Source organism: Schistocerca gregaria, chromosome 1 (assembly GCF_023897955.1).
Source record: "Schistocerca gregaria isolate iqSchGreg1 chromosome 1, iqSchGreg1.2, whole genome shotgun sequence".
In the NCBI taxonomy this organism is placed as follows: Eukaryota; Metazoa; Arthropoda; class Insecta; order Orthoptera; family Acrididae; genus Schistocerca; species Schistocerca gregaria.
Genome location: NC_064920.1, coordinates 893,226,961 through 893,253,285, shown reverse-complemented (window position 1 = coordinate 893,253,285; position 26,325 = coordinate 893,226,961). Strand labels below are relative to the sequence as shown.

The window sequence follows — 26,325 nt, the reverse complement described above, 5'->3', positions numbered from 1 at the left end:
AATAGCAAAGTGTGTCAAAGACTTTAAGACAAAGACTGCGATACTTCTTAACAACAAACTGCTTACAATGAGCGTGATGTCACAACTGTTTACATTAGGTTCACTTGAGCGGTTGCCAGTTGGTTCATGTGCATTTGAGTCCTGTATGGCTACTTGAAGAGTGCCTGTTTGGTGGATCAGCATTAGCAACAAGCAGCCATACAAGGTACCCGGAAAAAATTTTCTGCTGTGCCTGGGCTACCAGATTCACGCATGTACAGAACAGTCTGAGTTGTCGTGGAGAGGGGGGCTAGTCTCCATGTGATTGGTGTTTATGTTTAGGGACTTTGCTGTTTGCTCTTCATTTACAGCTCTTACGTCAAATGGAAACTAAATAGATTTCTGTGGCTGGTAGCTATCAAGTGAATTAAAATAGTTTTACATAATTATGGAAGGCTAAAATATGTTACTAGTTTCAGTTTTCAGATTTATTTTTTTTCCGCATTTTAGCAGTCAAGCATTAATCACCTTGCAGAACAATGAAGTTATTTTTGTTGGTTTTCTAATGAAATTTGGCTTTTATCAATCTTTTCTGCAGAGGCTGAATTCATTTGAAAGAAAGTATTTCATTCCATGTTATTGCCTGGTTTCAACTGTTCGCTGAATTTGAAGTGCATATTTTCATCTTCTGGTATGTATGGCACTATGCCACAATAAAGAACCAAATGAGATGTAATACAGTACTTGTACTCCAAGAAAATTTGCATCCTGAGAACCACACTGAAAAGCTTGAATGTCAGGTTGGGGCCTACTTCATTGTGAATCGGGACATATGATTGTGCACTTGAAGTCGAATTACGCATCTCACAAGGGGAAGGCCCCAGACACGGCCAACCGATTTGGCTCAAATTTGACAGGTCGCTTGTGTACAACCTAAAATGAAGGAATCTAAGATATTTTGGGTCAACACCCCCACGTTTTTGAGAAAATCACTCCTAAAGTTTATGACGTGCAATGGCGAGAGCGATAGATAATTGTAAATAGAGCATTTTTCATCATCAGGTATGGGGTCCGAAAACGAATACTTTTCCAGAAATCGAGGTAAGAAATTTTTACAACTGCCGCTTCTGTACCCACATGGTAAATGCTTTTTGCCGACAGCACTGATAGCGCAACGGCCAAGGTAACTGGCTGGGAATCGGAGAACCCAGGTGCGAAGAAACCATGCTGATGTTCTTCTTTTCATTTGTATTTTTCCATATCTCAATTGATAGGGATAGGAGGGTTAATAGGGTAAGAAAATCAATAAGGAATGATGATAATAAGGTAGGCAAATAAATTTCTTGAACCTCTTGGGATATTAAGCAACTAAAATGTTACTCCATGTGACTATACAATGGCTGTTACGTGTCCTCACTTTTCTTCGAACAACTCAGTGGATGGTACTTGTCATATAAACATTTGAAACAAATATACTTATGGCACCAAGAACAGCTAATGAATGCAATCTTTCAACAGCTACACTGTTCCTCCCGAAGAGTTGGTGGAGAACAAACTTGGTTTACATTTAAAAATATGTCTGTTTCGGGAGTTAATTTTGATGTGTACTATGCATATGATATCATTGCCTGAAAAATCGGTGCTGAAAGTTGGTTATGAATTATGCTGCGAATAGCATTGTATCCGTGCGGTTGTGCAATTCTCGCTGGGTTTCCAGAAGCACACTGCAATTCTGAAGCCCGGAAATGAAGTTTTTAAACTGGCGATAGAAATAAGCATCACACGGTTGGCACACAGGTGTGCAGTTTGGTGGTATTACTTTTACTGTGCACGTCGGCTGACCCTTGCCATCTATAAAAACCGTGTCATATATCATAGTATTAATGTGTCCACTCCAGGAATCGAATATTAGACAGAACTTGTTATCAGAAACGTATGGTTTAAAACATTTTCAAGAAATATTCTGTAAATTGCATTCGTCAGTTTCCTGGCTTTGGAGCAGGTAATGTAAACATTTTTCAGCAAGTCGATTAAACGATTGACCTCTTCTATAACCCGAGGACCAAATCTTAACATTCGTTTCTTGTAAACACAAGTAAATCTTACGCAACACTTTTCCAGAGGCTGTGATATATTGCGCTGTGTACAAATGTGTTAGTTTGTTTTTACTACCAACTGCGACAAGGGTTCGTTTTTCTCCCTTATGCGATAACGTGTATCGAATGTTCACCTGATATTCGCATCCTGTCAGATCGGTGTTTATAACATAATCACGATTAAAACTGGTCATAAGTGACGCTGTTTGCATGCTGAAAAGAACTGCCATTTTCTGTATATCTTCTATATTTCGTACCTCCTTATGAGAGATGTATTTAGTGATGTGTCGTTGACAAATTTTATACTCGGATTTGAAATTTCTTGCCCAAGATAATGATGCATCAAACGTAAAATCCTTGTTGGCCCTATATTGAAGCACTGCACCTGCAGCCCATTCCTGAAGTATTCTCGTTATGTCAACGAGATTCGACAAATCGATCATATCTCCACTTATTAATCGCCTGGTATTTGTTGTATCTTGTCCCTCCTTTAACAATATCACTTTCCCACAATTTCAAGTCCTTCTTCCTATTCAGGGCTGTTGTTGCTCCATTCTTTTGCAGTGTTTGTAAGTTCCAATTTGGATGATTACTGTCTAGCATTACTGCATTTACTTTTACTTCAAGGGGTATAGTGCCATAGTTCAATCATTTGGTAACCAGTTTGTAATAGTCATCAGGAACAGATGAAACACATATTCCCAGTGACGTGGAGATTTCCAAAGTGTTATGACCATTTTGCGATTCACTAGTCAGGAATCTTCCACTGAAACACCTTCTGTTTCGTCTTCATGGTATAGTACATCAGTATCAACAAAAGTCATTTCGTTCATCAGCTCCAAAAATCACTCAACGATAGCTGCTCCTATCAATCTGGAATGCTGAGAAACAGAACTGCCTGCTTCTGGTAGTGCATTGATAATGCATTTGTCTTGTAACACTTTTATGAACCAAAACACAACGTCGGTAACTTCCTGCTTGCCATTGTCTGTGAGTCTTCAACTATATATTACAGCGCTAGTCGAAGGGTGTACATCCTCCATTATTCAGATTATGCACCTGAATGATATGACACAACAAACAATAACTAGTTACTACGGCATAAACAGATAAGCTAATTACTACAAACTACATACATTACTCGTCTTATGTTTCTTACAGAAGAACACCGCATTCATTCACAAAATGTATTTCATTGGGCACATTAATGATGGAAAAATCACTACACGTATCCGCAAGGTTCGTGGCAGCCTAATGACGGAAAACAACTCTTTTCAATTGACTTCTATAAGGCTCATGCTGGACTCCTTCACTCTTCCAAGTTCACAACTATGATATGATGAAGAGGCAACCGGGGCAACATAACTCTCCCCGCGTGCATTCTATCCCGTGCCTCACCGTAAACAAGTGTCACGTGCTTGGCTATCTGTGATCCCTCTTGAGGAATTCGCAGCACTCTTACTCAGAGTTGTTTTCATGTGACAAGGCTTAAAAGTTTAATACTTTACTAACTCATGGCATTTGAGAAATTAGTTTGCCTACCTTATTTTATCGTTCCTTATTGATTTGCTTACCTTATTAACCCTCCTATCCCAATCAATTGAGATATGGAAAAATACAAACTAAAAGAATAACATCTACTAGATTTCTTCAAGATTCGAACCAGGGTTTTCCGATTCCCAGCCACTTACCTTGGCCGTTGTGCTATCGGCACTGTTGGCGAAAAGCGTTTACCATGTGGGTACAGAAGTGGCAGTTGTAAAAGTTTCTTTCCTCGATTTCTGGAAAAGTTTGTGTTTGCGGACCCCATACCTGATGACGAAAAATGCTCTATTTACAATTATCTATTGATCCTCCAATTTTGAGTTGTTTGCTCATCATAACTTTTAGGGGTAATTTTCTCAAAATTGCGGGAGTGTTGACCCTAAATATATTAGAGTCCTTCGTTTTAGGTTGTACACAAGCGACCTGCCAAATTTGAGCCAAATCGGTTGGCCGTGTGTGAGGCCTTCCCCTTGTCAGTGCAGTGTACGAAATTCTGTTGGTCTTGGAGTATCCTCTGATAGCCTGTTTCTTTCATGACATAATGTAAGAAGATCAATGCTTATACGTACGGACATAAGGGCTTCTTATATCTTCATAGTTGTATGCGTGCAGCAACGCCCTGTTTTCTGGCACACTCTGGCAACTGCCGAAATGTACCTATTTCTAATAGGTCACTGGAAAAGCATTAATTTCAAAGTAAATTTCGTTTTACACAAGATGAATTATGATACTCGTGAGAAAGTGTGACAAATTTCTTAAATCACATTTGACTCTCTTGTAAAACTTAACACTTTGAGTTCTAACCACTTTGAATTTCGAATCCAGAAGACCAGACATTTATGTCATTATTTAAAATTTTGCTAGCGCATTTTAGTGAGTATCTTGCAGTGTGACACAAACAAAAGAAGGACCAATATTATATGTAAAAGCTTAGCTTTTCTACACTATTTATATTAATTTAAACCATTAATTTTTCTCTATTTGTGTGTTCGCGGTATGTAACAGTGATGTTGTTATTGGCTGACTAAATCATGTGTCTGATGCTGTGGATATCTGCTGTCACCAGCTGGCGAGATCACCTGATGTGAGCTATGATAGGCTTACAAAAGCACTTTTTTCGATGAATCTCTATGCCAGTGTATAAAACCTTAACCATTCAAAGGATTGATAATTTTTATAGTTCCGAAGAAAAGTATACTTTCATAATACAGAGAAAGTGTATTTTAAACAGGGAAAAATCCAGGATAGGGAAACATTCCACGTGGGGAAAAATATATCTAAAAACAAAGATGATGTGACTTACCAAACAAAAGCGCTGGCAGGTCGATAGACACACAAACAAACACAGACATACACACAAAATTCTAGCCTTCACAACCAACGGTTGCTTCTTCAGGAAAGAGGGAAGGAGAGGGAAAGACGAAAGGATGTGGGTTTTAAGGGAGAGGGTAAGGAGTCATTCCAATCCCGGGAGCGGAAAGACTTACCTTAGGGGGGAAAAAAGGACAGGTGTACACTCGCGCGCGCCCACACACACACACACACACACACACACACACACACACACACACACACCCATCCATACATATACAGACACAAGCAGACATGTCTGTGTGTGTGTGTGTGTGTGTGTGTGTGTGTGTGTGTGTGTGTGCTAGTATATACCTATCCTTTTTTCCCCCCAAGGTAAGTATAGACATCCCACCCACACCCCCACCCCCCCACCCCCCACCCCCCACCCCCCACCCCTCCCCCTCGTCCAGTTGCATCGATGAGATCGGGAGAGACCTCTCCAGTGTGATCACCTGCACTGCTGGAACTGCTACTGCCGTTTCTACAGGCCCCTTCTGCCACTGACTGGTGCTATGACAGGCCAAAGACAGTGCAACAGCTGTTCAGCAATGCCAAAGAGCCCAGTAGTGTCTCAAGTGATTCTTTCACAGACCACACTTCTCACTTTTTGACAACTTAGCACTAAGATTTGCCATCTAAACACACTAAGAGAGAATACTGGAAACACTATGTCTCCTCCCTTTGGGCCAAGTTCTGAAGTCTTTTGGACCGCCAAAACTCAACAACTGTTCTGAGTCTTTTTCTTCAGAGTGGTCTTTGTACCATCACATTGGTTTGTGCTGTACACCTTACGTCACACTTTGCAACAGTGGGGCATCCTCTTCCTTCCTAGCAACCTTTTAAACCCATAAACAAGAAATCTCCTCCTTACACCCAGCTATATAATGAAGCTGTCAGTGATTGGGTACTGCTTCAGGCCATGATTCTATTCATAAGCGGTGACCCAGTATCTCAGCTGCATTTGGCTTGAAGGTCCCTACGTAATGGTAAGAGAATATCGTCGTCTCAGTCTTCAGCCAGGCAAAAACCCAACATCCATTGACAACTACTGACAGATTAGTCTCGTAAATGTGCTGTGCAAAATGCTTGAAAGAATGGTCACCTTCCAATTATGCTGGGTTCTCGAATATTGAGGCCTTTACCCTTCCGTCAGTGTGAGTTTTGGGAGTGACGATCCACAGCCATTTGTCTGGTTAAGTTGTAAATGGAAATCAAGACAGGTTTTTTCTAAATGACAACACTTTTTTTGCAGTCTTTTTTTTTCTTGCATTAGGCATACATCACAGCGTGGCACAATTGCATTTTACATACAGTCCTTGTCGACTCTTTTGAGACACTCTGCCATGATTTATTTGTCAGTTTTTATTCAACAGTTATTCTTATTTAGAGTTGATGCACACTGAATTGTGCTGCAGGGCTTCTTACTGAGCGTCACACTTTTTCTTATCACTTTCAATGAGCTAGTGACTTCTGGCAGACTACTGATCAGCCCTGTAGTCTGTGTTGAGCTTTTCATTTGGAATAGTTCCCATTCTGCAGCCTTGGTTGACTGCCAACTCCAAGGCATCTGAAGGGCCTCTGCTTCATCCCTTTCCCATTGTATCCAGTTCTCTTCCGCAAAAATTCGGGTCACACCTGCCCAGAACTCTACTTGGGTACCCAGCACTTGGACATTTTTGCAAACTACCAGTTTTTGGGACTTCTCTTTGATAAAAAGTGGACATTGTTGCTCCACATTCCCCAACTAAAAACTACCTGCGTGCAAAAGCTTAAAGCTCTCTGATTCCTCTCCAACATGTGTTGGGCTGCAGATTGTGGTACTCCATATTTACTGGGCCCAGGTCTCATCCTGTTTGCACTACATTTTCCAGGATTATATCTCAGCAGCACCATCAGCATTGAAATTGTTGGATCTAGTCCATCATTGTGGGGTTCAACTGCCCTTGCGCACCTTCTGGACTAATCCCATGTACAGTCTCTTTGCTGAAGTGGGGATCTTCCTTCCCCAGTTCTCACAGTACCAACTCCAGCTGACTTATGCAATCACGAACTGACTATAACCTAATAATCCACCTAATCAAATTCTTTTTGGATACAAGGATTATTGACCCCCAACGCCCACCTTCGAATGCACCTTTAGATTGTCTGCCAAAACCTCTGCCTAATCTTCTTAAAAAGTGCTCCTCACATTTTCCCATACACCCCCAATGGTTAGTATCGAGGCATGAGTTGGGACCAATCTATTTAAAGGTCTTAAAAGATCATTCAATCCCATATCTTTCTGGCACCTGTTAACATTTGTTTCTTCAGGAGTATCAGGGTGTTACCCTCATTTACACTAACAGCACTAAAACTGTGGATAGGACAGGATATGCTTTTATATCTCCTGCTGTTCAGGAACAACATTTGTAGTCATAAATATTTAGATTTTGTCATAGATATTTAGATTTTCATGGGGGAACTGATATAGCCATTAATTTTATTAAACAGATCTCCCTCAATTAAATTTATAATTTGTAGTGACTTAGTGAGCAACTTACAGACCATAGATCAATATTAAAGATGCCATTGTAAGTTTTTATGAAATAAGTCTCCTCATGTCATCATCTACATTAAGCAGATATCATATAGATGTGTATTAGATTCAAATTGATAATTGCTACTGTCATGGACATAGAAAGTTGTAATCACATCACAGATATCTGTACAATGTTATCTGATCTCTCCTTGCATGATGTTACACCAAAAACTGTGTTTTTGTAATAGCTGCAGTAAATTTGCTGCTGTACCATTGCGTGTTGATTGGATGACTTGGCAATCCATTCTTAGCTCTGCAGACCACTTTTCCCACTGCTTGAAGAGAAATTTAATAAACATTTGTGTCTTGCTGTTGCTTTTTAAGTTTTTTTCACTGTCAATGACATTTATGCAGCCCTTTTGCATTGCTCTTTCTTTTCTGCCAATGTTGCATTACTTTCCTTCTTTTGGTGATACTCTCTGCCTCTCTCTGCTCAACTTTACAGTGTTTTTCTTCTTCACCAGCAAGCTTCTTCCTGCAATTCTGCCAGCTTACTTTCCCTGGTGTATAAAACTTAGCCACGATTTTGGCTTAAGAACAGACTTGTCACATGCCTAACAGAATTTGTTATAGAATGCTGCATCTCATATTTCAGAAACAAATGTAATTAGATGAGTATTGATTGTTCAATTTATTACATTATTATGAAAAGGGTAGATTGCTACTCACCACATAGTGGAGATGTTGAGTCACAGACAGGCACAACAAAAAGATGACTAGACATGTAAGCTTTTAGCCAGAGGACCTCCTTATGAAATATATGACATAACCATACACAATCACGCAAATGCAGCTTTCACACACACGACTGCTGTCTCTGGCTGCCGGGGCGTTTACGTGAATGTATGTGTTTATGTTGCCCATTTCAGAAGAAATGGAATACTCTGACATCAGTATTGCCTTCAATGGCTCAATTCTACCACTCCCTTGTCTTTACATCATCCAGTCACAGTTCTGGCAGATGCCACTAACTACAGATGAGCTACGTTGAGCTACCGTTTGATCAAAGACTGTTGATTTCACTGTTTGATCTCTCAACCCCCAATCAACCAACCAACCACATGAAATGAAGGAATTGTGGTACCTTGGAAGCAAAAGTAAATATGGAACTTTCTGGCAGGTTAAAACTGTACCAGACTGGGACTTGAACCTGGGACCTTTGCAAAGATTTTAATCTACCAGGAAGTTTCAATTCCGCACACACTCCATTTCAGAGAAACAACATATGACAGGTGAAATAGGACTTAAAAAATAGACTAGCACAGACAAAGAGAGCATTCCTGGCCAGAATAAGTCTATTAGTGTTTAACATTGGCTCTGTTGTGAGGAAAAAAGTTTCTTTGAATGTTTGATTAGAGCACAGCATTGTATGAAAGTGAATCACGGATTTGGTGAAAACTGGAAATGAAGAGATCGGCACATTTGAAATGTGGTGCTTTGGAAGGATTTTGCTAATTAAGTTGATTGATAACATAAGGTTCTCCACAGAACTGTCGGGGGAAGGAACACATAGAAAACACTGACAAGAAGAAGGGCAGGATGGTAGGAAATATGTTAAGACAGCAATTAATAACTTCTATAGCATTAGAGACAGCTGTACTGGGTGAAAACTATAGTGGAAGACAGAGATTGGAATACATCCAACAAATAACTGTGGGTATAGAGTGCAGGTGCTAGTCTGAGGTGAGGAAATTGTCGCAAGAAGAGAATTTGTGATGGCGCTGTGTACAGTGTGACAATTATTGAACTATATGAAATGAAATTGCCGTAACTTCTGACTGGTTTGCTTTAAGACATTCAAACTGCATGGTTAGGCGCGGTGCACGATGGGAATTAGTAATCGCATGTGCACGCGCCTTGTTGTTGTCAGCCAATTGCACGTGAAAATGTCATGCTACAGTGTGCCTGAGCATATAGTGCTTATGAAAGGCTGCTATGTGAGCAATAACGGCCCAACTGCAGCTCAAAGGAAGTTTGCAATTGAGTTCAAGCTGAAGACAAATGGTTAAAGTGTGCTAACATTCAAGTATTTGATTCACAAGTTTGAGAGAATGGGTAGTGTTCTTGATGACTGTGTTGGCAATGTTGGACATCCAAAAAGGGGTTAACTTTGAGAAGACATGTGCTGTGTTTCAAACTAGCCCCAGGAAATCGATCAGATGAGCTGCACAACAGGTGGGAATCAATGGGAGACACTGCGACAAATTGTTGTTGAAAACCTGCATCTCTTCCCATACAGAATTCAAACCCATCAGCCATTAAGCCCCAGTAACATGGAACAGCAGTTGTGTTTCGCCAACACTGTTCTCCACATAATTGACGAACAGGACTTTGATATTAATATGGTTTGGTTTAGCGACGAAGCCCACTTTCATTTGGATGGGTTCATCAGTAAGCAAAATTAGCACATTTGAGGTACTGAGAGAAAACATTTTGCAATCGATAAGTCTCTTCACCCTCAACAGATGACTGTGTGGTGTGCAGTGTCCAGTCTTGGAATAATTGGTGTGATATTCCTTGATGGCACAGTGACTACTGTATGGTATGTGAAGGTCTTTTTTTAAAATATTTTATTTGTGAATTTGGCCAGCTATGGACCGCATGCAACTTAAGACTTATGGAGTTTCTTTTTCTTCCGTTCTTCCCAGTACTTCTTCATTTTCTCTCCAACTGCTCGTCTCTGCTCATCTGTCCACACTCTCTTGGGTCGAGGTTTTGGCTCATTTTCTTCATAGTTTGCGTTTTCTATAAGTAGCCTAAAGTGATTCCTGTCACTTATCATTTCTTCTGTAACACCTATTTTGTTGGCATCTTTCTTTACTGCTTCTATCTGTCCTACAGTTATTTTCAACTTACTAACGTAATTAAAAATTTTCTTTGTAATCCGTGTTTCTTCAATTCTTTTTAAATGTCCATAAAATTTTAGCCATCTCTTCCTCATTGTTTCTGTGATCTTTTCTGTATTTTTGTATATATCTTCATTTCTCCTTCTAATCCACCTATTTTTCTTTTTTTTCTCAGGACCCAGAATTTTTCTTAGTATTTTTCTCTCTTTTTTTGTAGTTCTCTTAATTCATGTTTCTTATTCAATGTTAGGCACTCTGATCCATATGTTGCTTGTGTCATAATAACTTAATTATAATGTTTAATCTTCGCTTGTATGGATATTGATTTCTTATTGTAGCAGTTTTGTGTTAATTTATATGCAAATTCTAACTTTTTTATTCTTTCTTTATTTGTTGTATTATCCAGTCCATTGGCTTGGATCCACTCCCCCAGGTATCTGAATCTATCAAATCTTTTAATTTTTCCATACTTTGTTTCCATAAACTTTTCTGTATTATGTTTGTGTTCTGTATACTCGGTTTTTTCATAGGATATGTGAAGGTTTTGGAAAAGATTTCATCTCCATTATCCAAAGTGGCACTGATTTCGACAAGATATGGTTAATACAAGACTGAGCTTGACCCCATCAGAGCAGGAGAGAGTTTGATGTCCTGGAGGAGCAGTTTAGGGACTGCATTCTGGTTCTTGGGTACCAAGAGGCCACTGGCATGGTTCTCTATTGACCGCAATACTCTCCGGGTCTGAATCCTTGCTATTGATGGCAGGCATATCAGCTGCTCATGGTCTCGCAGTAGTGTTCTCACTTCCCGAGCACGAGGTCCAGGGTTCAATTCCCGGCGGGGTCAGGGATTTTTCCTGCCTCGAGATGACTGGGTGTTGTGTCGTCTTCATCATCGTCATCATTCATCCCTATCACAGTCGGAGGAAGGCAATGGCAAACCACCTCCACTAGGACCTTGCCTAGTAAAGCAGTGCGGGTCTCCTGCATCGTTCCCCTATGCTCTGTAAAGAAGCATGGGATTTCATTTCCATCATATCAAACATGTCATAACCCAAATCCAATTATCTGTAGTGACGTGTTAATGTTGAATAAAGTGTGTGCATGCTGTGGTTTGTAAGTAATTGACATTTTTTTACTACCCTGTGTAACCGTTATTGTACTGCCAGGAGGGAGGGGGGGGGGGGGGACGGTGTTCTTAAAGTGTAGGATTTCTAATACATTGCTGTAGAAGTGGAAGACATTTAGAGGACAGTGACAGTTGGTTAAGAGCTAACTGTGAAGAATAATGAGTGCATAAATACAAAATAATTTCACTGTTAATGAACTTCCCATGTTAGGGCCACTTATACATAAACTACGTGGATAATATTTTGTCCTTAACTCGTAATTCTTTCCCTCTCTTTAACTCCTGACTCCCCCCCTCCCCCCTCCCCCCCATCTAATGACCTCCCTCCCCTTTTCTCTTGATTTACTCCCATCTGCATCTCACGCTCTCCTTTCTCCCTTATCTCTTGACCTACTCTACTCACTGTCTTGCTAGACCTACTCTACTAACTGCCTCTCTAAGCCTGCTCTACTCACTGCCTCTTTAGACCACGTAACCTCCTTGTAACTCAGGTGTCTTACACCCTTGTTACTTGGCTACTTAACTCCCTCGTTACTCATCTGCTTAATCCTCACATTACTTGGTGGCCAACTAACCCCCTCATTACTCGGCCGCCTAACCTCCAAATTCCTCAGGTGCCTAACCCCTCATTCCTCGGCTGCCTAACCCTCTTGTTCTTTGGCTGCCTAACCCACTCTATCTTGGCCGCCTTACCCCGTCATCCCTCGTCTGCCCGATGCCCCTTGTCTCTTGGCCACCTGACACCCCCTCGTGCCTCAGCCGCCTTACCCTCAGCCCCGTGACCCTCCTTGGCCCCCTCGGCCTCGTGGCCCCGTGAGTGCCCGAGCTCTGTGCGCCCCCCTCACAGCCCCGTGATTGCCCTTTGATTCTCCACCACCTAACCAAACCCCCCTTCTCTCTGCTGCCCAACCAAACCCCCATGTCTCTCGGGCACCCAACGTCCCACCCCTCCCCCCCCTTCCCCTCTTTGAGTAGAGTGGTGGAGCAAGTATAGCAACATTATAAAATGGGCAGAGGGTGTGACTATTGGGGAAGACAGGAATATAGGTTAGAAACAACTAGCAGAGGGGCAGGTGTGCGTGATGGGTTTTAGTCTCACTTCCCCCTGTCCCCTCTTCCCTATATTCACTGTAAATAATGATTACTGTGACCAGTAAATCAGTACAAACGCATTTCCTTTCCCTTTGAAGTTTTATTTGAAAAACATACAACAAGAAGGATATACAGGCACTGCACAGTAAATGGCATAACGGTGTAATAATATGCTTAATTAATGTGAACAGCATGGGTTTGCTGTAGTAGTCATGTACAACAACCAGCAACGGACTGGGTTGTAGTGTTCCCTTTGTTGAATTGAGCTGCAAACACTTAGCTGTACACGGTTTTAGTATTACACCACTTTTAACAATCTAGGACAGTTAGTACTCTGACTGCCAGTTCCGCCATTGGATGGTATTCAAAAAATTTGGTGGATTACCAGTCCCGTCATCTGATGGATTACGATTTCTCCCATTTTTAAGTACAAAATTACTTATGTCGATGGATTCTATCAGTATATTGTGTGTTGCAAGCAACATGTAGTTCTAAAACAGCTGATAAATGATGGAAATGTGATTTCCAAATAATCTGGTAGATTGTGTTTGTTGTGTGGAATCATTTGCTGGAGGGCAGCAGTTGTTCATTCAGTACATAAATCCATGTAAACTGGTGCAAGGTTATGTTGACAAAGATGATGAGAATGACGATATAGATGATTCATATGATGATCCTGACATTGTGCAAGAAGAATTATGTTCTACTTTAAGTGAGAATTTCTCATGTGGATTTGTTAAATCAATTGTTTACATTCTTTTCAGACATTTTCTTCCTTTTCTGATTTGTAAAACTTTTTTTTCCCCTTTGTTATAGAAATGAAGTGATGCAACATGATCATGTTCAAATAGTTACGCTTTCACACAAAAAATTATACTTTTTGAAAGTAGTGTGTAATAATTTATAATTATGGTGTTAGATTATTAGCTGTCAGTTATAGAAAGGTGAATATAGGTTATTATGACCAGGAAGATGAGAGAGAATTATTGTGACTTTAGTAAACTTTCATATATTTTGCGAAATCTTACATTCATTAAAAATATGAGAGAAAAAATAAAACATTCAAAGAAATTGGAAATGTAATCCAGGAGTAGTAGTTTACAGGCTTTCAGGAAAAGTTAGTATTACAGTTAAACGTTGGCTAGTCATTCTAATAAAGATTGTTGAAAATCTATGAAAATGGCTGTCATTCTAAGAAGTGGAAAGTGTCACATGACTGGAAGCCAAAAATCTTAATAAACTGGATAAGTAATTACCCTAAGCTTGCACTGAACATCGATTCAGACATCCCCTGTCCGTGTATTATTCTGCCCCAGTCCCATAGTTCTTCCATTGAACATAATTCACTGACTGGCAAACCCCTAAGGCACCTTTTGGGTATGTGACAACGAAATTGAAATTACTGAAAAATATGTGGAGCTTAGCACCAGATCTCAACGCAGTATAGTGTGTCTGAGAGTGGAACAAGTGGGCAGGCAAGTGCCAACTTTCTCTACACAGCTACTCCACAAGGAACTTCTACCATCTGTTTCACAAGGCAGTATTTGTCCATTAGCAGTGTGTGCACACACACTGATGGAATGTTAATGTTTCACTAATGTGTTGACACTGTACAGAAAACAGAAACTAGTGACTAATATATGTAACAAAAGAACCGCCTGTGAGCAGAATCTATGTAAATCACTGCATGCTGTACTACAGTGTTAGATAGGAACATGATTATTCATATGACTGAATGGCGGTTGCAGTGTTCATCTGGGACAGGCCACTTCTCCTATCACGAGCCGTGCTTGCTCTTCAGTTCATTGACTTTAGCACTAATGAGGAGCAACAGTTGCAACCAAGTTTTAAGTTTATGTATTGCATATGCATCTGTTTGGAAGTAAGCAGCCTTTATTTTTTGTCAGTGTTGAGCATTTTATTTTGTTGCCTGTTTTTGTGTTTGCAGAGGCTACCCATGTCATTGACTTTTATTCACATATGGTCATAAATAACTCTGTCGTATGATTAGTGAAACTTATCTGTTTGCCACTTGGAAGAATATTGGGCCTAGGAAGCCAGCCATTTATGCGGTTATTTGAAGTGTTACTGTCACATATGTAGTTGATATATCTTCAAGGCAATGCTTTGAGATTTATTTTTCATATTTACTCTAGCTCTTTGATAGACTACAAATGTTACAGTAGTAATGACAAAAAGTAATCCTCCCAAGAACAAAGTGTGAAGTGAGTCACTGAACATTTTCTTCCTCTTGAGCTTCCAAAATTTCTTGCTCACTCAACAAATTTGACATATTTGCAGCTGAATTAAGCAAACTGCGAAACCTAAACAGTAAGTGCATGAAATTACATCAGTGCAGTCGTATTGGCTGAGCCATTTGTGGCAGTAGTTGAGCTGTTATTTTCGCTAATGTTTCTTTCCAAATAACTCTACAAATTAACAGCAGAAGGCAGCATCAGTCAAGAGGAAAGTAGAGAGACATTTGTACATTGTTCTCATATGAAATGAGTCCAGTTTTTAAGTGATAGGTGACTTGCATGTCAAGAAAATCACCTATACTTCGGTGGGATCTCTAAAGTGTTAAGTAACACTCCCTACTATGCTAGATCCTGAGGTAATAGCTCAAACATTTAACTGTTTTTGTGTGTTTATTGCAATAGTTTGTGCTTACATAGCTGCTTGCATTTTTATTTTTTATTTTTTTGCTAAGTTGTATATCTTGTTACTGTGTTTGATTATAGTTTCTCAATTGATCTCTTACAGTTTGGATTAGTACACTTTCTTGTGTTGTTCTAGTTCTGCAAAGTAGGAAATCAATAAGAACGTTCCTTGTTGTGTGTGGGCACAAGAGAAATTGGAACTGCCAAGAAGCAGTTACAAGCTGTGTTGATCATAGTCAGTAGTCTTCACACTGCTTCCATGCCTTCTTCTAATGTTGAAGCACGTGTAATGAAAGCTGTGGCATTTCTGATGGTCCTGGAATCCCCTGGAAATCCTTTCCATTTCTGTGTCTTCCTATGCTCGTTATGAGTAGTTCATCTTCCCTGAGGGTGAATGATGAAAAATGATGAGCTGGGACATTTATGGGTGGAAAGTGGGTGTGAACTACAGAGGACTGAGTGGAGACACCTGTGTGTGAAGTCAGGACAACTGTTGGGAAGCTATGAAGCATTGACGACCCGGGTAAACTGTTATTAGAGCTCAGTTACAAACTGTTATTAGAGTTCAGTTATTTATTCACAATGTTTACAAGTCATCGTTCTTCTGCAGCAACATTGAATGTTGCTAATTCAGCTGCGTGCTGGATTATAGCTGACACCCGTCGAGGCAGCACAGCATTTACATACCCAGAAGGTGTCAGCGACCCTGGTGGCACAGCGGCTGTCAGTGAGCAGGGCGGCGGCTACCCAGTGCAAGGTGGTTCTCGCACTGGCAGTATAGTATACTCAGTCCCACTCTGGATTCTATGATGACCCAGCCACGATGTACCTAGTGTCAGTAGTTGTGTGATTAGTTGATCTCCTCTGTACCCCTGGTAAGTTTCAGCACCCAAGGACACTTGAGTGTTGAATGGGAACATGGACCCCAAGAGGCCCTGTTACTGGCTTCTGCATTGAAGTCTGGTATTGGTAGTACCCTGCATCAAGGTGTTGTTGGAAGATAGTGAGTTTCTCCATCAGTAGGTGATAGGCATCAAGCAGCATTTGATGAACGTCTTAACCTTGAGTACATCTTTATCTAGTTCGTAGGTTGTGCTGGGGCATCTTGGACATGGATTTACTACAGTACCGTGATCATGGAATCGAGTGCTATTATTGTGAATGCTGTTGATCCAATGATCAACTCATGATAAGAGCTGAGTTTTTGAAGGGGGCTCGCATGAGGTTACGATGTTAAGCTAAGTTCGTAATGGCCGAATGTGTCGTCCTTATTCTGCTACATTCACTTAAAAGGCTGTTAGCTGCTGTGTCAGTCCCTTAGTATGTGCTGTTATGGAATAGGTACAGTGTCATGCAACATGCCTTACGAACTAACTAATATGCTTGTCTTGCTTCCTTTGGCTTTGCACCCTGTTTACTGCTGAATCCTTTTTCCTTACTCAGCAGACAGTGTTGTCGACCTGTCGCATCACACATGCGACATAATGGCTTGCTTCCTGGTTCTGCCTCTGTCTCAGGCATGACTTGAATTTGCCTTAGGTGGTGTGACTGAATTTTAATAATTTTTTTTTCTAATTTCTACCCCGTACTATTCTGTCCCATAGCAGACTACTGGCTGCAAAGTGAGATGCTGCCCACAGTTGGCAGCACATGTGATCCCGTACGAGAATGCACAGCCTGTTATGCCTGTAGACAATTCTTCTGCAAAGTTTGGATGAGCACAGATGTTGGATATGTTGGTAATTAAGATCTCAAATTTTGTATCTTCCTGGGAGGTCAAAACTGTGTGTTGAGCCGGTCTTCAGGCTGGCAAAGGTCCTAGGTTCAAGTCGTAGTCCAGGAAGTTTCAAAGCAGCTCACTCTCTGCTCATAGTGAAAATTTATTCAAGAGCTCCAGTGTTAGATGGACAACAAAAAATATTTTTCATGGAAATATGAGGTAGGTTGAAAATGGAGGCCAGTGTGCACTGAGTACTGTATTTACCCAAGTGTAAGATGACCCTGATTACAAGACGAGGCCCCCCCCCTTTTTTTTTATTCAAGAGGCTTCTTGAGAAAATTTTATTTTCAACACATTCTTGTTAATCAGAATTATAATTTTCAGAGTTTCAGACAAGATCCATATCAGCATTTTTATGAGACTTTCATAAAACATTAATCCTTTTTTTCTCATGGTACTTTATTTTCTCAAACAAATGTGACAAGTTAGAAAACATACAGTCAATAAAGGTAAACTGGAACAGCTTGTCATTTTATCTCAGACAGACCATGAAAATTTGCACAAGGCATTTTTATATTTATAATCAATTACATACCTTATTATTTATTTCACACTGTTTGCCTGTGGTTAATGCAAGCACAAAAATACTTTTCTGTAGAGTTATTTTCCTTAATAGCCATTTGTCATTCGTTAGTATCTGTGGAATTATTTGCAATTATCATTTGTATAATTATATTGCACTTGCAAAAGACCTCGCAGGATCCACAGACAAACATTTCCATTTCCATTGTGGGATGGAATGATAAAACTGAACAATTTTTACCAGTCCTTAATGACAGGACTTGGGGGATTTTTGAAGAGACATCCACATAAAACACACAAACTCCTTGCATATGAGCAGACCACTTTTGAAAATACTCTACACATCTTTCATAGAGTCCAACTTCTGCTGCAATGAATTTTTCACATTCAGCATCTAGTCGATTTTTAGGCTTTTCTTTTAATAGAGCTTTCACTTTTATGCATGTAAATTCAATGGCCCCACGATCACTGAGCATGTTATTAAATTGACAATAGTATTCCAAGGACTTGAGCAAGTCAATTAGTTTCTTTCTTGAGCTCTGCTGTGGGTGAACGAAATATGCCAGCAAATGTTTGTTGCGGTATAGATAGAGCTCACTAAATTCACTTTCAAAGAACTTTGTAATGATTTTAGGTTGGTTACACTGTGAGAGAACGTATGATTTCAGAGCAAATAACATATGTACAAATCTGTTTATCCTTGGAAGTAATGATAACAACATTGTTTTGCTATGGAGTAACCTTTTTTTGTATTAAGTGTCAACAAATTCTAAAAATTCTTAAAGTTCAATAATCCGGTCTGTTTAGTTCTGGAAATAATGAAATAATTATACTTTCGATATCTGTATTGAATGTGTCCAAAGCTTGATGAATACAGTTATTGAGGATGTATCTTGGAAACCTGATCCCAAACAAAAGTTGTCTCCCTAACAGTTTTTTAAGTGTAAAAAAAATTTTTTTTTCCTTTCTGAATTCCAACCCAACCCTGCAAACATTGTGCTATAATCATCTCCTGTGAATGCTATACAAGATGATTAAACTTCCCCTACCAATGATATTTAATTCAACCCACAATGCTATACCTAGCCTTCAAAACCAAACAAGACATTTTCATATTCTGTCACTCGCTGTGTGAAAACTATTAGTCCTACAGAAAAATTGAAAAGTATGTTTTTGTAGGAAATTTAAAATAGTTTACTTTTGTACTGGGACGTGTTTTTACTGGAGGCCATGGTGTTCTAGTTATTCGAGAAAAATGTACAAAAATGACATTCAAATACATCTCCAGCCCCACACTCATCCCTTACCAGTAAGAATTTCTAGTATGTTGTTCATGGCAGTCCCTCCTACCACTGTACAAAAGTTTTCAACTACATGAACTGTTCCCGATTTTCAACACCTTTTTTGGTCTCTGTTGATTGGCTGTTATGCAACCAGCATAGTCAGTTGTTTTGTTAGCATTATTAAAAGGGGAATGAAAGGAAAATGACTTTTGTAAACATTTAGCTAAAACTAATTACATTGACAATTCGATCCAACGTTAACCTTACAAGCACAGTAGTTTCGTAGTCAGAAGGACTGGAGAATACAAGTTTTATTTTTTAATTTATGCAGTTCAAATTCGAAAAATTGTCAGATAAAATATACACAAATGTCAATTTTACAATTTGTAAGTGCTCAATTAAGCCAGTGGTGTAATGAGGCCAGTCAGTGAAGACCAAAGAAGGTCAAATGTGGGAAATAATTTGTGCAGTTGCAAATTTATGTGCTGTGGTAAGAGGGAGTGCCATGAATAACATACTAGAAATCGTGACCAGTGGGGATCGAGTGTGGGAGTGGGGGAGAGGGAGTGCCATGAATAACGTACTAGAAATCGTGACTGGTGGAGACAGTGTGGGAGTGGGGGTGCATTTCATGAATAAATCGAAAAGTACGCCTTCTAGTGAAAATATATCTCGGTACAAAATTTAATTATGTTTAATTTCCTACAAAGAGATCCTGTTGATTTTTTTCTGCAGGGCTATTAGCTTGTCCATAGTGAGTGGAAGAACATGAAAATCTCTTGTGTGGTTTTTTAAAGCTAGGTGTAACATTGTGGGTTGCATGAAACAGTATTGGTAGGGGCAACTGGATCACCCTGTACATATATCAAGGAATCATTTACTCTGATGACCACTCTTTGAAAACAAAGTGATAGTGTCTGCAGCATCATTAGATTGTTGATCTAATTCTGTTAATTTCGGTTGCAGACCACCGATATTCCAGTCAAAATTCTGAATAATGACTAAGAATATTTTCACTGATCCATTGGTACTGCTGTCGGTAGAAATACCAGAATGAGAACCAGGCATTAAATTTATTATTGCTTCTGTTTTCATTCAATCAATCAATCAATCAATCAAATTTTATTATCACGTAACATGCCTTATACAATCAAGGATTGCGACATAGGTGACTTGTCAGTTTTTATACTACATACAGACTAATAAACTTAATTTTAGGTTATAATACATGTGTTGCTATACAGGTATTTTACACATTTGTCATAATAAAGTATTTTACACATTTGTCATAATACATATTGTGGTGATCTATACAATTATTTTTACATGGTTATCATTCAAGAATTCTTCTACCGTATAGTAGCATTTATTTTTTAGATATGTTTCCAAGTCTCCTTAAGTATATTTTAGAGGTGGGTCACATTTCCCCTTCCAGATAGTATTTGTAAATTTCATGCCCATATAATGTGGAGTTTTTTCATATAGTGTTAGTCTATGGGTAGTCTTGCTCTATGCCTGGTCTCATACTGATGCAAGAAGCAGTTGCCTTCAAAAAGTTGTGGGTTTCTTTTTGTGAATATGAGAAGCTCATATATATATAAGCTAGGTATGGACATTAGATCTAGTTTCTCAAATATAGGTTTGCAGTGTTGTCTCCTTTTTGCTCCTACCATGGCTCGGATTATCTTTTTTTGTAGCCTAAAGGCTTTGAGCAGATTTGTTTTCTCAGACCCCCAAAAAATTATACTATACCTTATGACTGATACAAAATATGCATAATATACAGTTTTCTTTACAGCTAAATCAGTAATGCTATATAGGACATTCATGGCATATACGAGACTGTTCAGTCGACTTAGTATGCTGTCTACATGGTAACCCCACAGAATATTCTTATTCACTAGTACCCCAAGGAATTTGACACAGTTTGCAGTGTCCAATTTTTTGTCTTTGTATGTTATTTCATTTATACATTGAGCCGATTGTTTTGTGGTGAAATGAACAATTTCTGTTTTTGTAAGATTTAATTTCAAGCTGTTATTTTTGACCCATTTCTCCACTTCCCCAAGTGTTTGCTCAATACGATGGATTAAGTCTTTATCAGTTTTGCAGCATACTATTGCTGTTGAGTCATCTGCGTAGAGGATGGTATCGGACTGAACCTGGCATGGCATATCATTAATATAATACAAAAATAGTAGAGGCCCTAATATAGAACCTTGCGGTACGCCTAACTGAGTGTGTTTCCAGCCAGAGACTAATTTTTTGTTACTGTTGTTTACAAGTACTCTTTGTTTCCTGTTTGCCAAGTATGACGACATCCAATTAAGAGATTTTCCTTGAAAACCATAGTTTGTCAGTTTTTGGAGAAGCAGGTCATGATTTACCGTATCAAAAGCTTTGGTAAGATCACAGAAGATGCCCGATACACACAGTCTATCGTCAAGACATCTGCTAACTTTTGTGACCAGTTCGTTTATTGCCCGAGTTGTACTGCAGCCTTTCCTGAAACCATACTGATTGCGTAAAATAATGCTGTGGGATGAATTGTAATTTTGCATCTGATCACATGCTGCTCTTTCAAATATTTTTGAAAAAATTGGTAATAGTGAGATAGGCCTATAGTTTCCCATTTCATATTGTTTGCCTTTTTTATGAATTGGCCTTACTTCTGCATATTTTAATCGGTCTGGGAAACATCCTTCATCAAAAGACTGGTTGATTAAGAGGGAGAGTGGATGCGCAATACTATGACAGGCTATTTTTATTATTTTAGTGGGGACCTCATCCCAACCCACAGAGTTTAAATTTTTTAGGGACATTATGATTTTTATAACATCAGAGCTGGAAACATGGGAAAATTTAAAACTCATGCAATTTTGCTCTGCAGCACTACCCTTTGTACTTGGTGGTGGATAATCACTAGTTTTATTACAATTTATGAAGAAGTCATTGAAGGATTCACAAATGGTACTGGGATCTGTAACAGCTCTACCATTTATCATTAGTTTTGAGGGGCATTTTTTCTCCATTTCATTGCCGACCTCACTTCTTATAACAGACCAAACAGCTTTTGATTTGTTTTTAGCATTTGAGATATAGCTATTATTTGCAATACGCTTTGCTAATTTAACTACTTTGTCAAATATTTTTTTGTATGTGCTTACGTATTTAAGAAATTCAGGACTTTGATTTACTTTTGCCTCCATATGCAGTTTCCTCTTTGTAGCACTAGACACTTTTATTCCTTTTGTTATCCATGATCTATTTTTAAGAGTCTTAGTCTGTACTGTTATAACAGGGAAACATTCATTGAATACACTCATGAATTCAGTTAAAAAGTTATTGTAGTTTTCATTTGTGGAAGTGTCTTTGCTGACTGACCACACAGTGGAGTTTAGTTTTTTAATAAATTCCTCTACATTTCCTTCACTAAAGCTCCTACATCTTTTTGTTGGGCAGGCTGGGTTTAGTTTTGATAGTGATACAAATAGTGCTGAATGGTCTGAGACTCCTAGATCTAGAATAAATTTTTCTTTTACACTGTAATTATAACTGCTAACAACATTATCTATACAAGTTGAAGAGGTTGCTGTAATTCTTGTGCATTGATCAAAATTTAGATTTAGCCCATATGTAGCTACCAGGTTCTTTAAATGTAAAGAAAATTTGTCATCAGTTCTTACATCAATGTTGAAATCAGCACATATAACTATTTTCTTTTGCATTTTTCCTGTTTTTAATTTATATAACAATGTCTCAAATTTTTCTAGGAATACAGAACTTATGTGGTACCCAGGGGTGCGATATATACTGATGATTAGCATGTTATACTCTCTAAGTTCAATGCAACAACTCTCAAATGTATGTTCTTCATTTAAATAGCTAAAATTCTGTCTTATTTCATAGCCTATTGTGGCATGCACTAGTATGCAAGAGCCACCATACCCATTAGTCCTACAGAAGTAGGTAGCTAGTTTGTAACCTGTAAGTTTATTGAGGAGTTTGATATTTTCAGGTTCAAGCCAATGCTCATTTAGACATATTACCTTTACAGATTGTTTCATACTTTCTAACAAAATTTCTATATCATAAAGCTTGCTGATCATTCCTTCAGATAGACCTCTAATGTTCAAATGCATAATGAAATTACTACTGCAAACATTACCAGCTAAAGCATCTTTAAAACTAACTTTTTTACTACGTAATGGCACTTCCACATGCGTTTTCAGTACTTGCACTGAGTTTTTAATGTTGGGCCAAAGTCGGTTGGAATTGGCCCATTTCGCTAGTTTCCCTGCATGCTATCATTTAGGGCGATAACGTGTTTGTTTTCACAACTCCTTTCGCGCAATATTTCATCAACAGCTTTGTTTATATCTGATGCGAGTCTCATCTTACCAGATCGATTTAGGTGCTGTCCATGCTTTGTGAAGTAAGTTTTTTCATATATGCTGACGTCAAGTAGTATTACGTTTTTGAATTTCGAACAGAAGTGTTTTAATTTTTGATTTGTTCGCCGAATTTCACTGTTTACACACGACCAGTCGGCCAGGTCAAATCTCATGGGTACATTAGTTACTATTACATTTGTAGTTGACAGCAGTTGCAGGATAACGAGCAGTTTTTTTATATATCCACTGGCTTCGTTACAGTAAACGTCGTGCGATCCCGCTATGAGAACAACACAGTCACTTTTACTGGAACTGGCACATTCTGTTTCTACATTTCTAATCACGTTTCCAAACTTAGCCCCTGGCTTAACGATGGCAGACACTTTCACGATCTCTTTAGCACTGTTTGAGACATAGTTTGAGACATTACGTGCATGGCTGTCTCCGAATATTTTTACCTTGGCTCCATGTTGCATTCCTTTTTGTGTGGTAGTAGTATTGTTCTTGGCAGATTTCGTCTTTGTTTCTAAGCGTCCACTTTCACCCAGGTCCTCTTCTACTACTAATACACTGTTTTCTTCTGAAACGTCTCTTCCTGGATTTTTAGACACCGCACCTTCCTTGTTTACACGCGAGTTACAAGTTTCAGAACACTTACTTTTGTTTACTTTTGAACGACGAGTATTATTATTCGTCAAAATGTTGTATTTGTGTTCCAATGCAGCACATTTCACTTGTAAAGCTTCAAGATCACTTTGTAACACTCTAATTATTGCATCTTTGTCTCTAATAATGTCAATATACTTTTTCTCATATGTTTCCGTTACACATGCATCACACAACCATGAGTGGTCCACTTTTATCAGTTTTATGTTCATTTTGCAACAGTTTTCGTGAAACCACCACTTACAGCATTTGCATTGGATACCTTTCCTTACTTTTTTGTTGCACAGCCTACAATTATTACCACCTTTCACTTCATTATCATCACTTTTGTCGGAGCAATTTACACCTACTAGTCCGATCGGCGCCATCTTAGTAGTGAGCACTTGCATTCAAAAACTGTTTTGCCTCGCTGCAACCTGATAACTGTTTTGCCTCACTGCAACCTGGAAATAAGTATTTTATTACACTACTCCAACACATTACAGCTGTTATGATGTGTGACATACTTAGTCTTTGTTTCCGGTCACGGTGGCCTAGTGGTTCTAGGTGCTTCAGTCCTGAACCACGCGGCTGCTGCGGTCGCACGTTGGAATCCTGCCTTGGGCGTGGAAGTGTGTGATGTCCTTAGGTTAGTTAGGTTTAAGTAGTTCTAAGTCTAGGACTGATGACCTCAGATGTTAAGTTCCATAGTGCTTAGAGCCATTTGAACCTTTTTTGTAATGCTTTATTTCACAAGAAAGTGAGTTAATTTTGAGATTGTGCTTCTCCTGGTAGCCCTTTTATGCTTTTACAGGCTCCAGGTGTATTTGTAAATCTTGCCCTGTTACTTCCTGCAGAGACATATGTACCAGATTTATGAGGCACACACTCACATTCAAATTCAGTCCTGCTATTTCTAAAACAATGATATTTTTTGTGCTGTTGTATAGGCTACCTGCATTTCCTTTTAGGCAGATTTATTAATAATTTAATAGCTTATGAAACACCAGTTTGCTCTTCAATCAGTCAAATAGTAACTGGAAACATCTTTGCCAAACATCATGAATCCTTATCTCAGTGGGTGCAGGGAGAGTGGAGAAAACAGTGTGGATCATTGCTGGGAGAGGAATGGTGCGGGGTAAAGAATTTATACCATCTTGCTCAGTACTGACAACTATCTTCTTGCGTGCCACAAATTACACACTATAGTTAGAACATTTTGTAAAAGCACAGTGTAGAAACCTTTATGTTCACATTTGATACTTATTTGTAGTAATGAATGTGAAGTTAAATTAAGATTGTTTTAGCACTGTTAGAGTACTTACATTGGCAGTGTTTGGCTACAGCATGAAGTTTGCAGACATGTAATAATGACCATAACACTGCTAGCAGTTCCATAACGTTGTGTGCAGGCTTAAACAATTGCTTTTAGTATTGTTCAGTTTTGCCAGTGTTGGATGCTGTGCTGAAAACTTGCTGCATAATTTATCTCTGAACTAATACATATCAATGTTCTGGACATTTTAACAAATTTTAAAATTCCACCCAGACGCAAATTTTGGGGCTGAAAAGAGGACGTGTCCGAAAAATTCCAGATTTATGGTAGTACTATTAAAACTATGTTTCTCCAGTATTTTATTAGTATTTTCAGTGTTGTTACATATAGAAGGTGCAGCTATTTTTTTCCATGAGAAATAAAACTCACAATAACAGTTTTACGGTTTGATCTGGTTTCCTTTCTACTGAAATGGTGCTAGAGATTATAATCACAGACTGTTTTATCTCCTGGTCAGTCGTGTACTAACTGGATAATTTTAATAACAGGCAAGTTACTTAAGTACAGTTATGTGAGATTAATTTTAATTGTTTATTATTAAATTAGTATATTGTTGCAAATAATGGAGTTGTGTATGCATAGTCTGGTGAGTAATATATCGTTTTCTTTCAGATTACTTCATACGCAAGCGGCTTTTTACAATTTTGATGGTGCAGAGCAGACGTTTCAACTTGCTTACAGTTTAGTCCAAGAGCTAAGGAAGACAGATAACACCACAAATCTTGCAGGATTATTTACGGAGTTTTCTGTCTTGTATTTCTCAAGAAGTGAATATGCTGAGGTAATGATGGAAGAACTAAGTAAATGTAGTATTTTAAATTTTACACCCTCCTTGCAAGGTGTTATTTCATTTTTTTTACCTTTATGCATTTATTTAAATCAAGATTTTCTTAATATTCCCTTATTAATTACATCTTTAAATTCCAGACCACTTAAAAATTAAACCTATTAATTTGCGTTAACATATGTGGTTACAAGTGTAATAAATTTATAAAAATCGTAATAAAAGAGGATATGAAACCAAATTTATACATAACATATTTTTGCGGCTGAGAAATAAACGTACATTACAAGAGATGCTGGAAGTG

At 38.7% G+C, this 26,325-nt stretch overlaps 1 protein-coding gene across 1 annotated transcript in view; it reads left to right on the top strand.

The window, feature by feature from the left end:
* The window catches only part of LOC126273800 (amyloid protein-binding protein 2), a 117,629-nt gene that overhangs the window by 19,489 nt on the left and 71,815 nt on the right, over nt 1–26,325 (top strand). Inside the window, exon 5 of the mRNA XM_049977060.1 lies at nt 25,850–26,018. Within this exon, the coding sequence (XP_049833017.1) occupies nt 25,850–26,018 (169 nt within the window). The remainder of the gene's footprint in view (nt 1–25,849; nt 26,019–26,325) is intronic.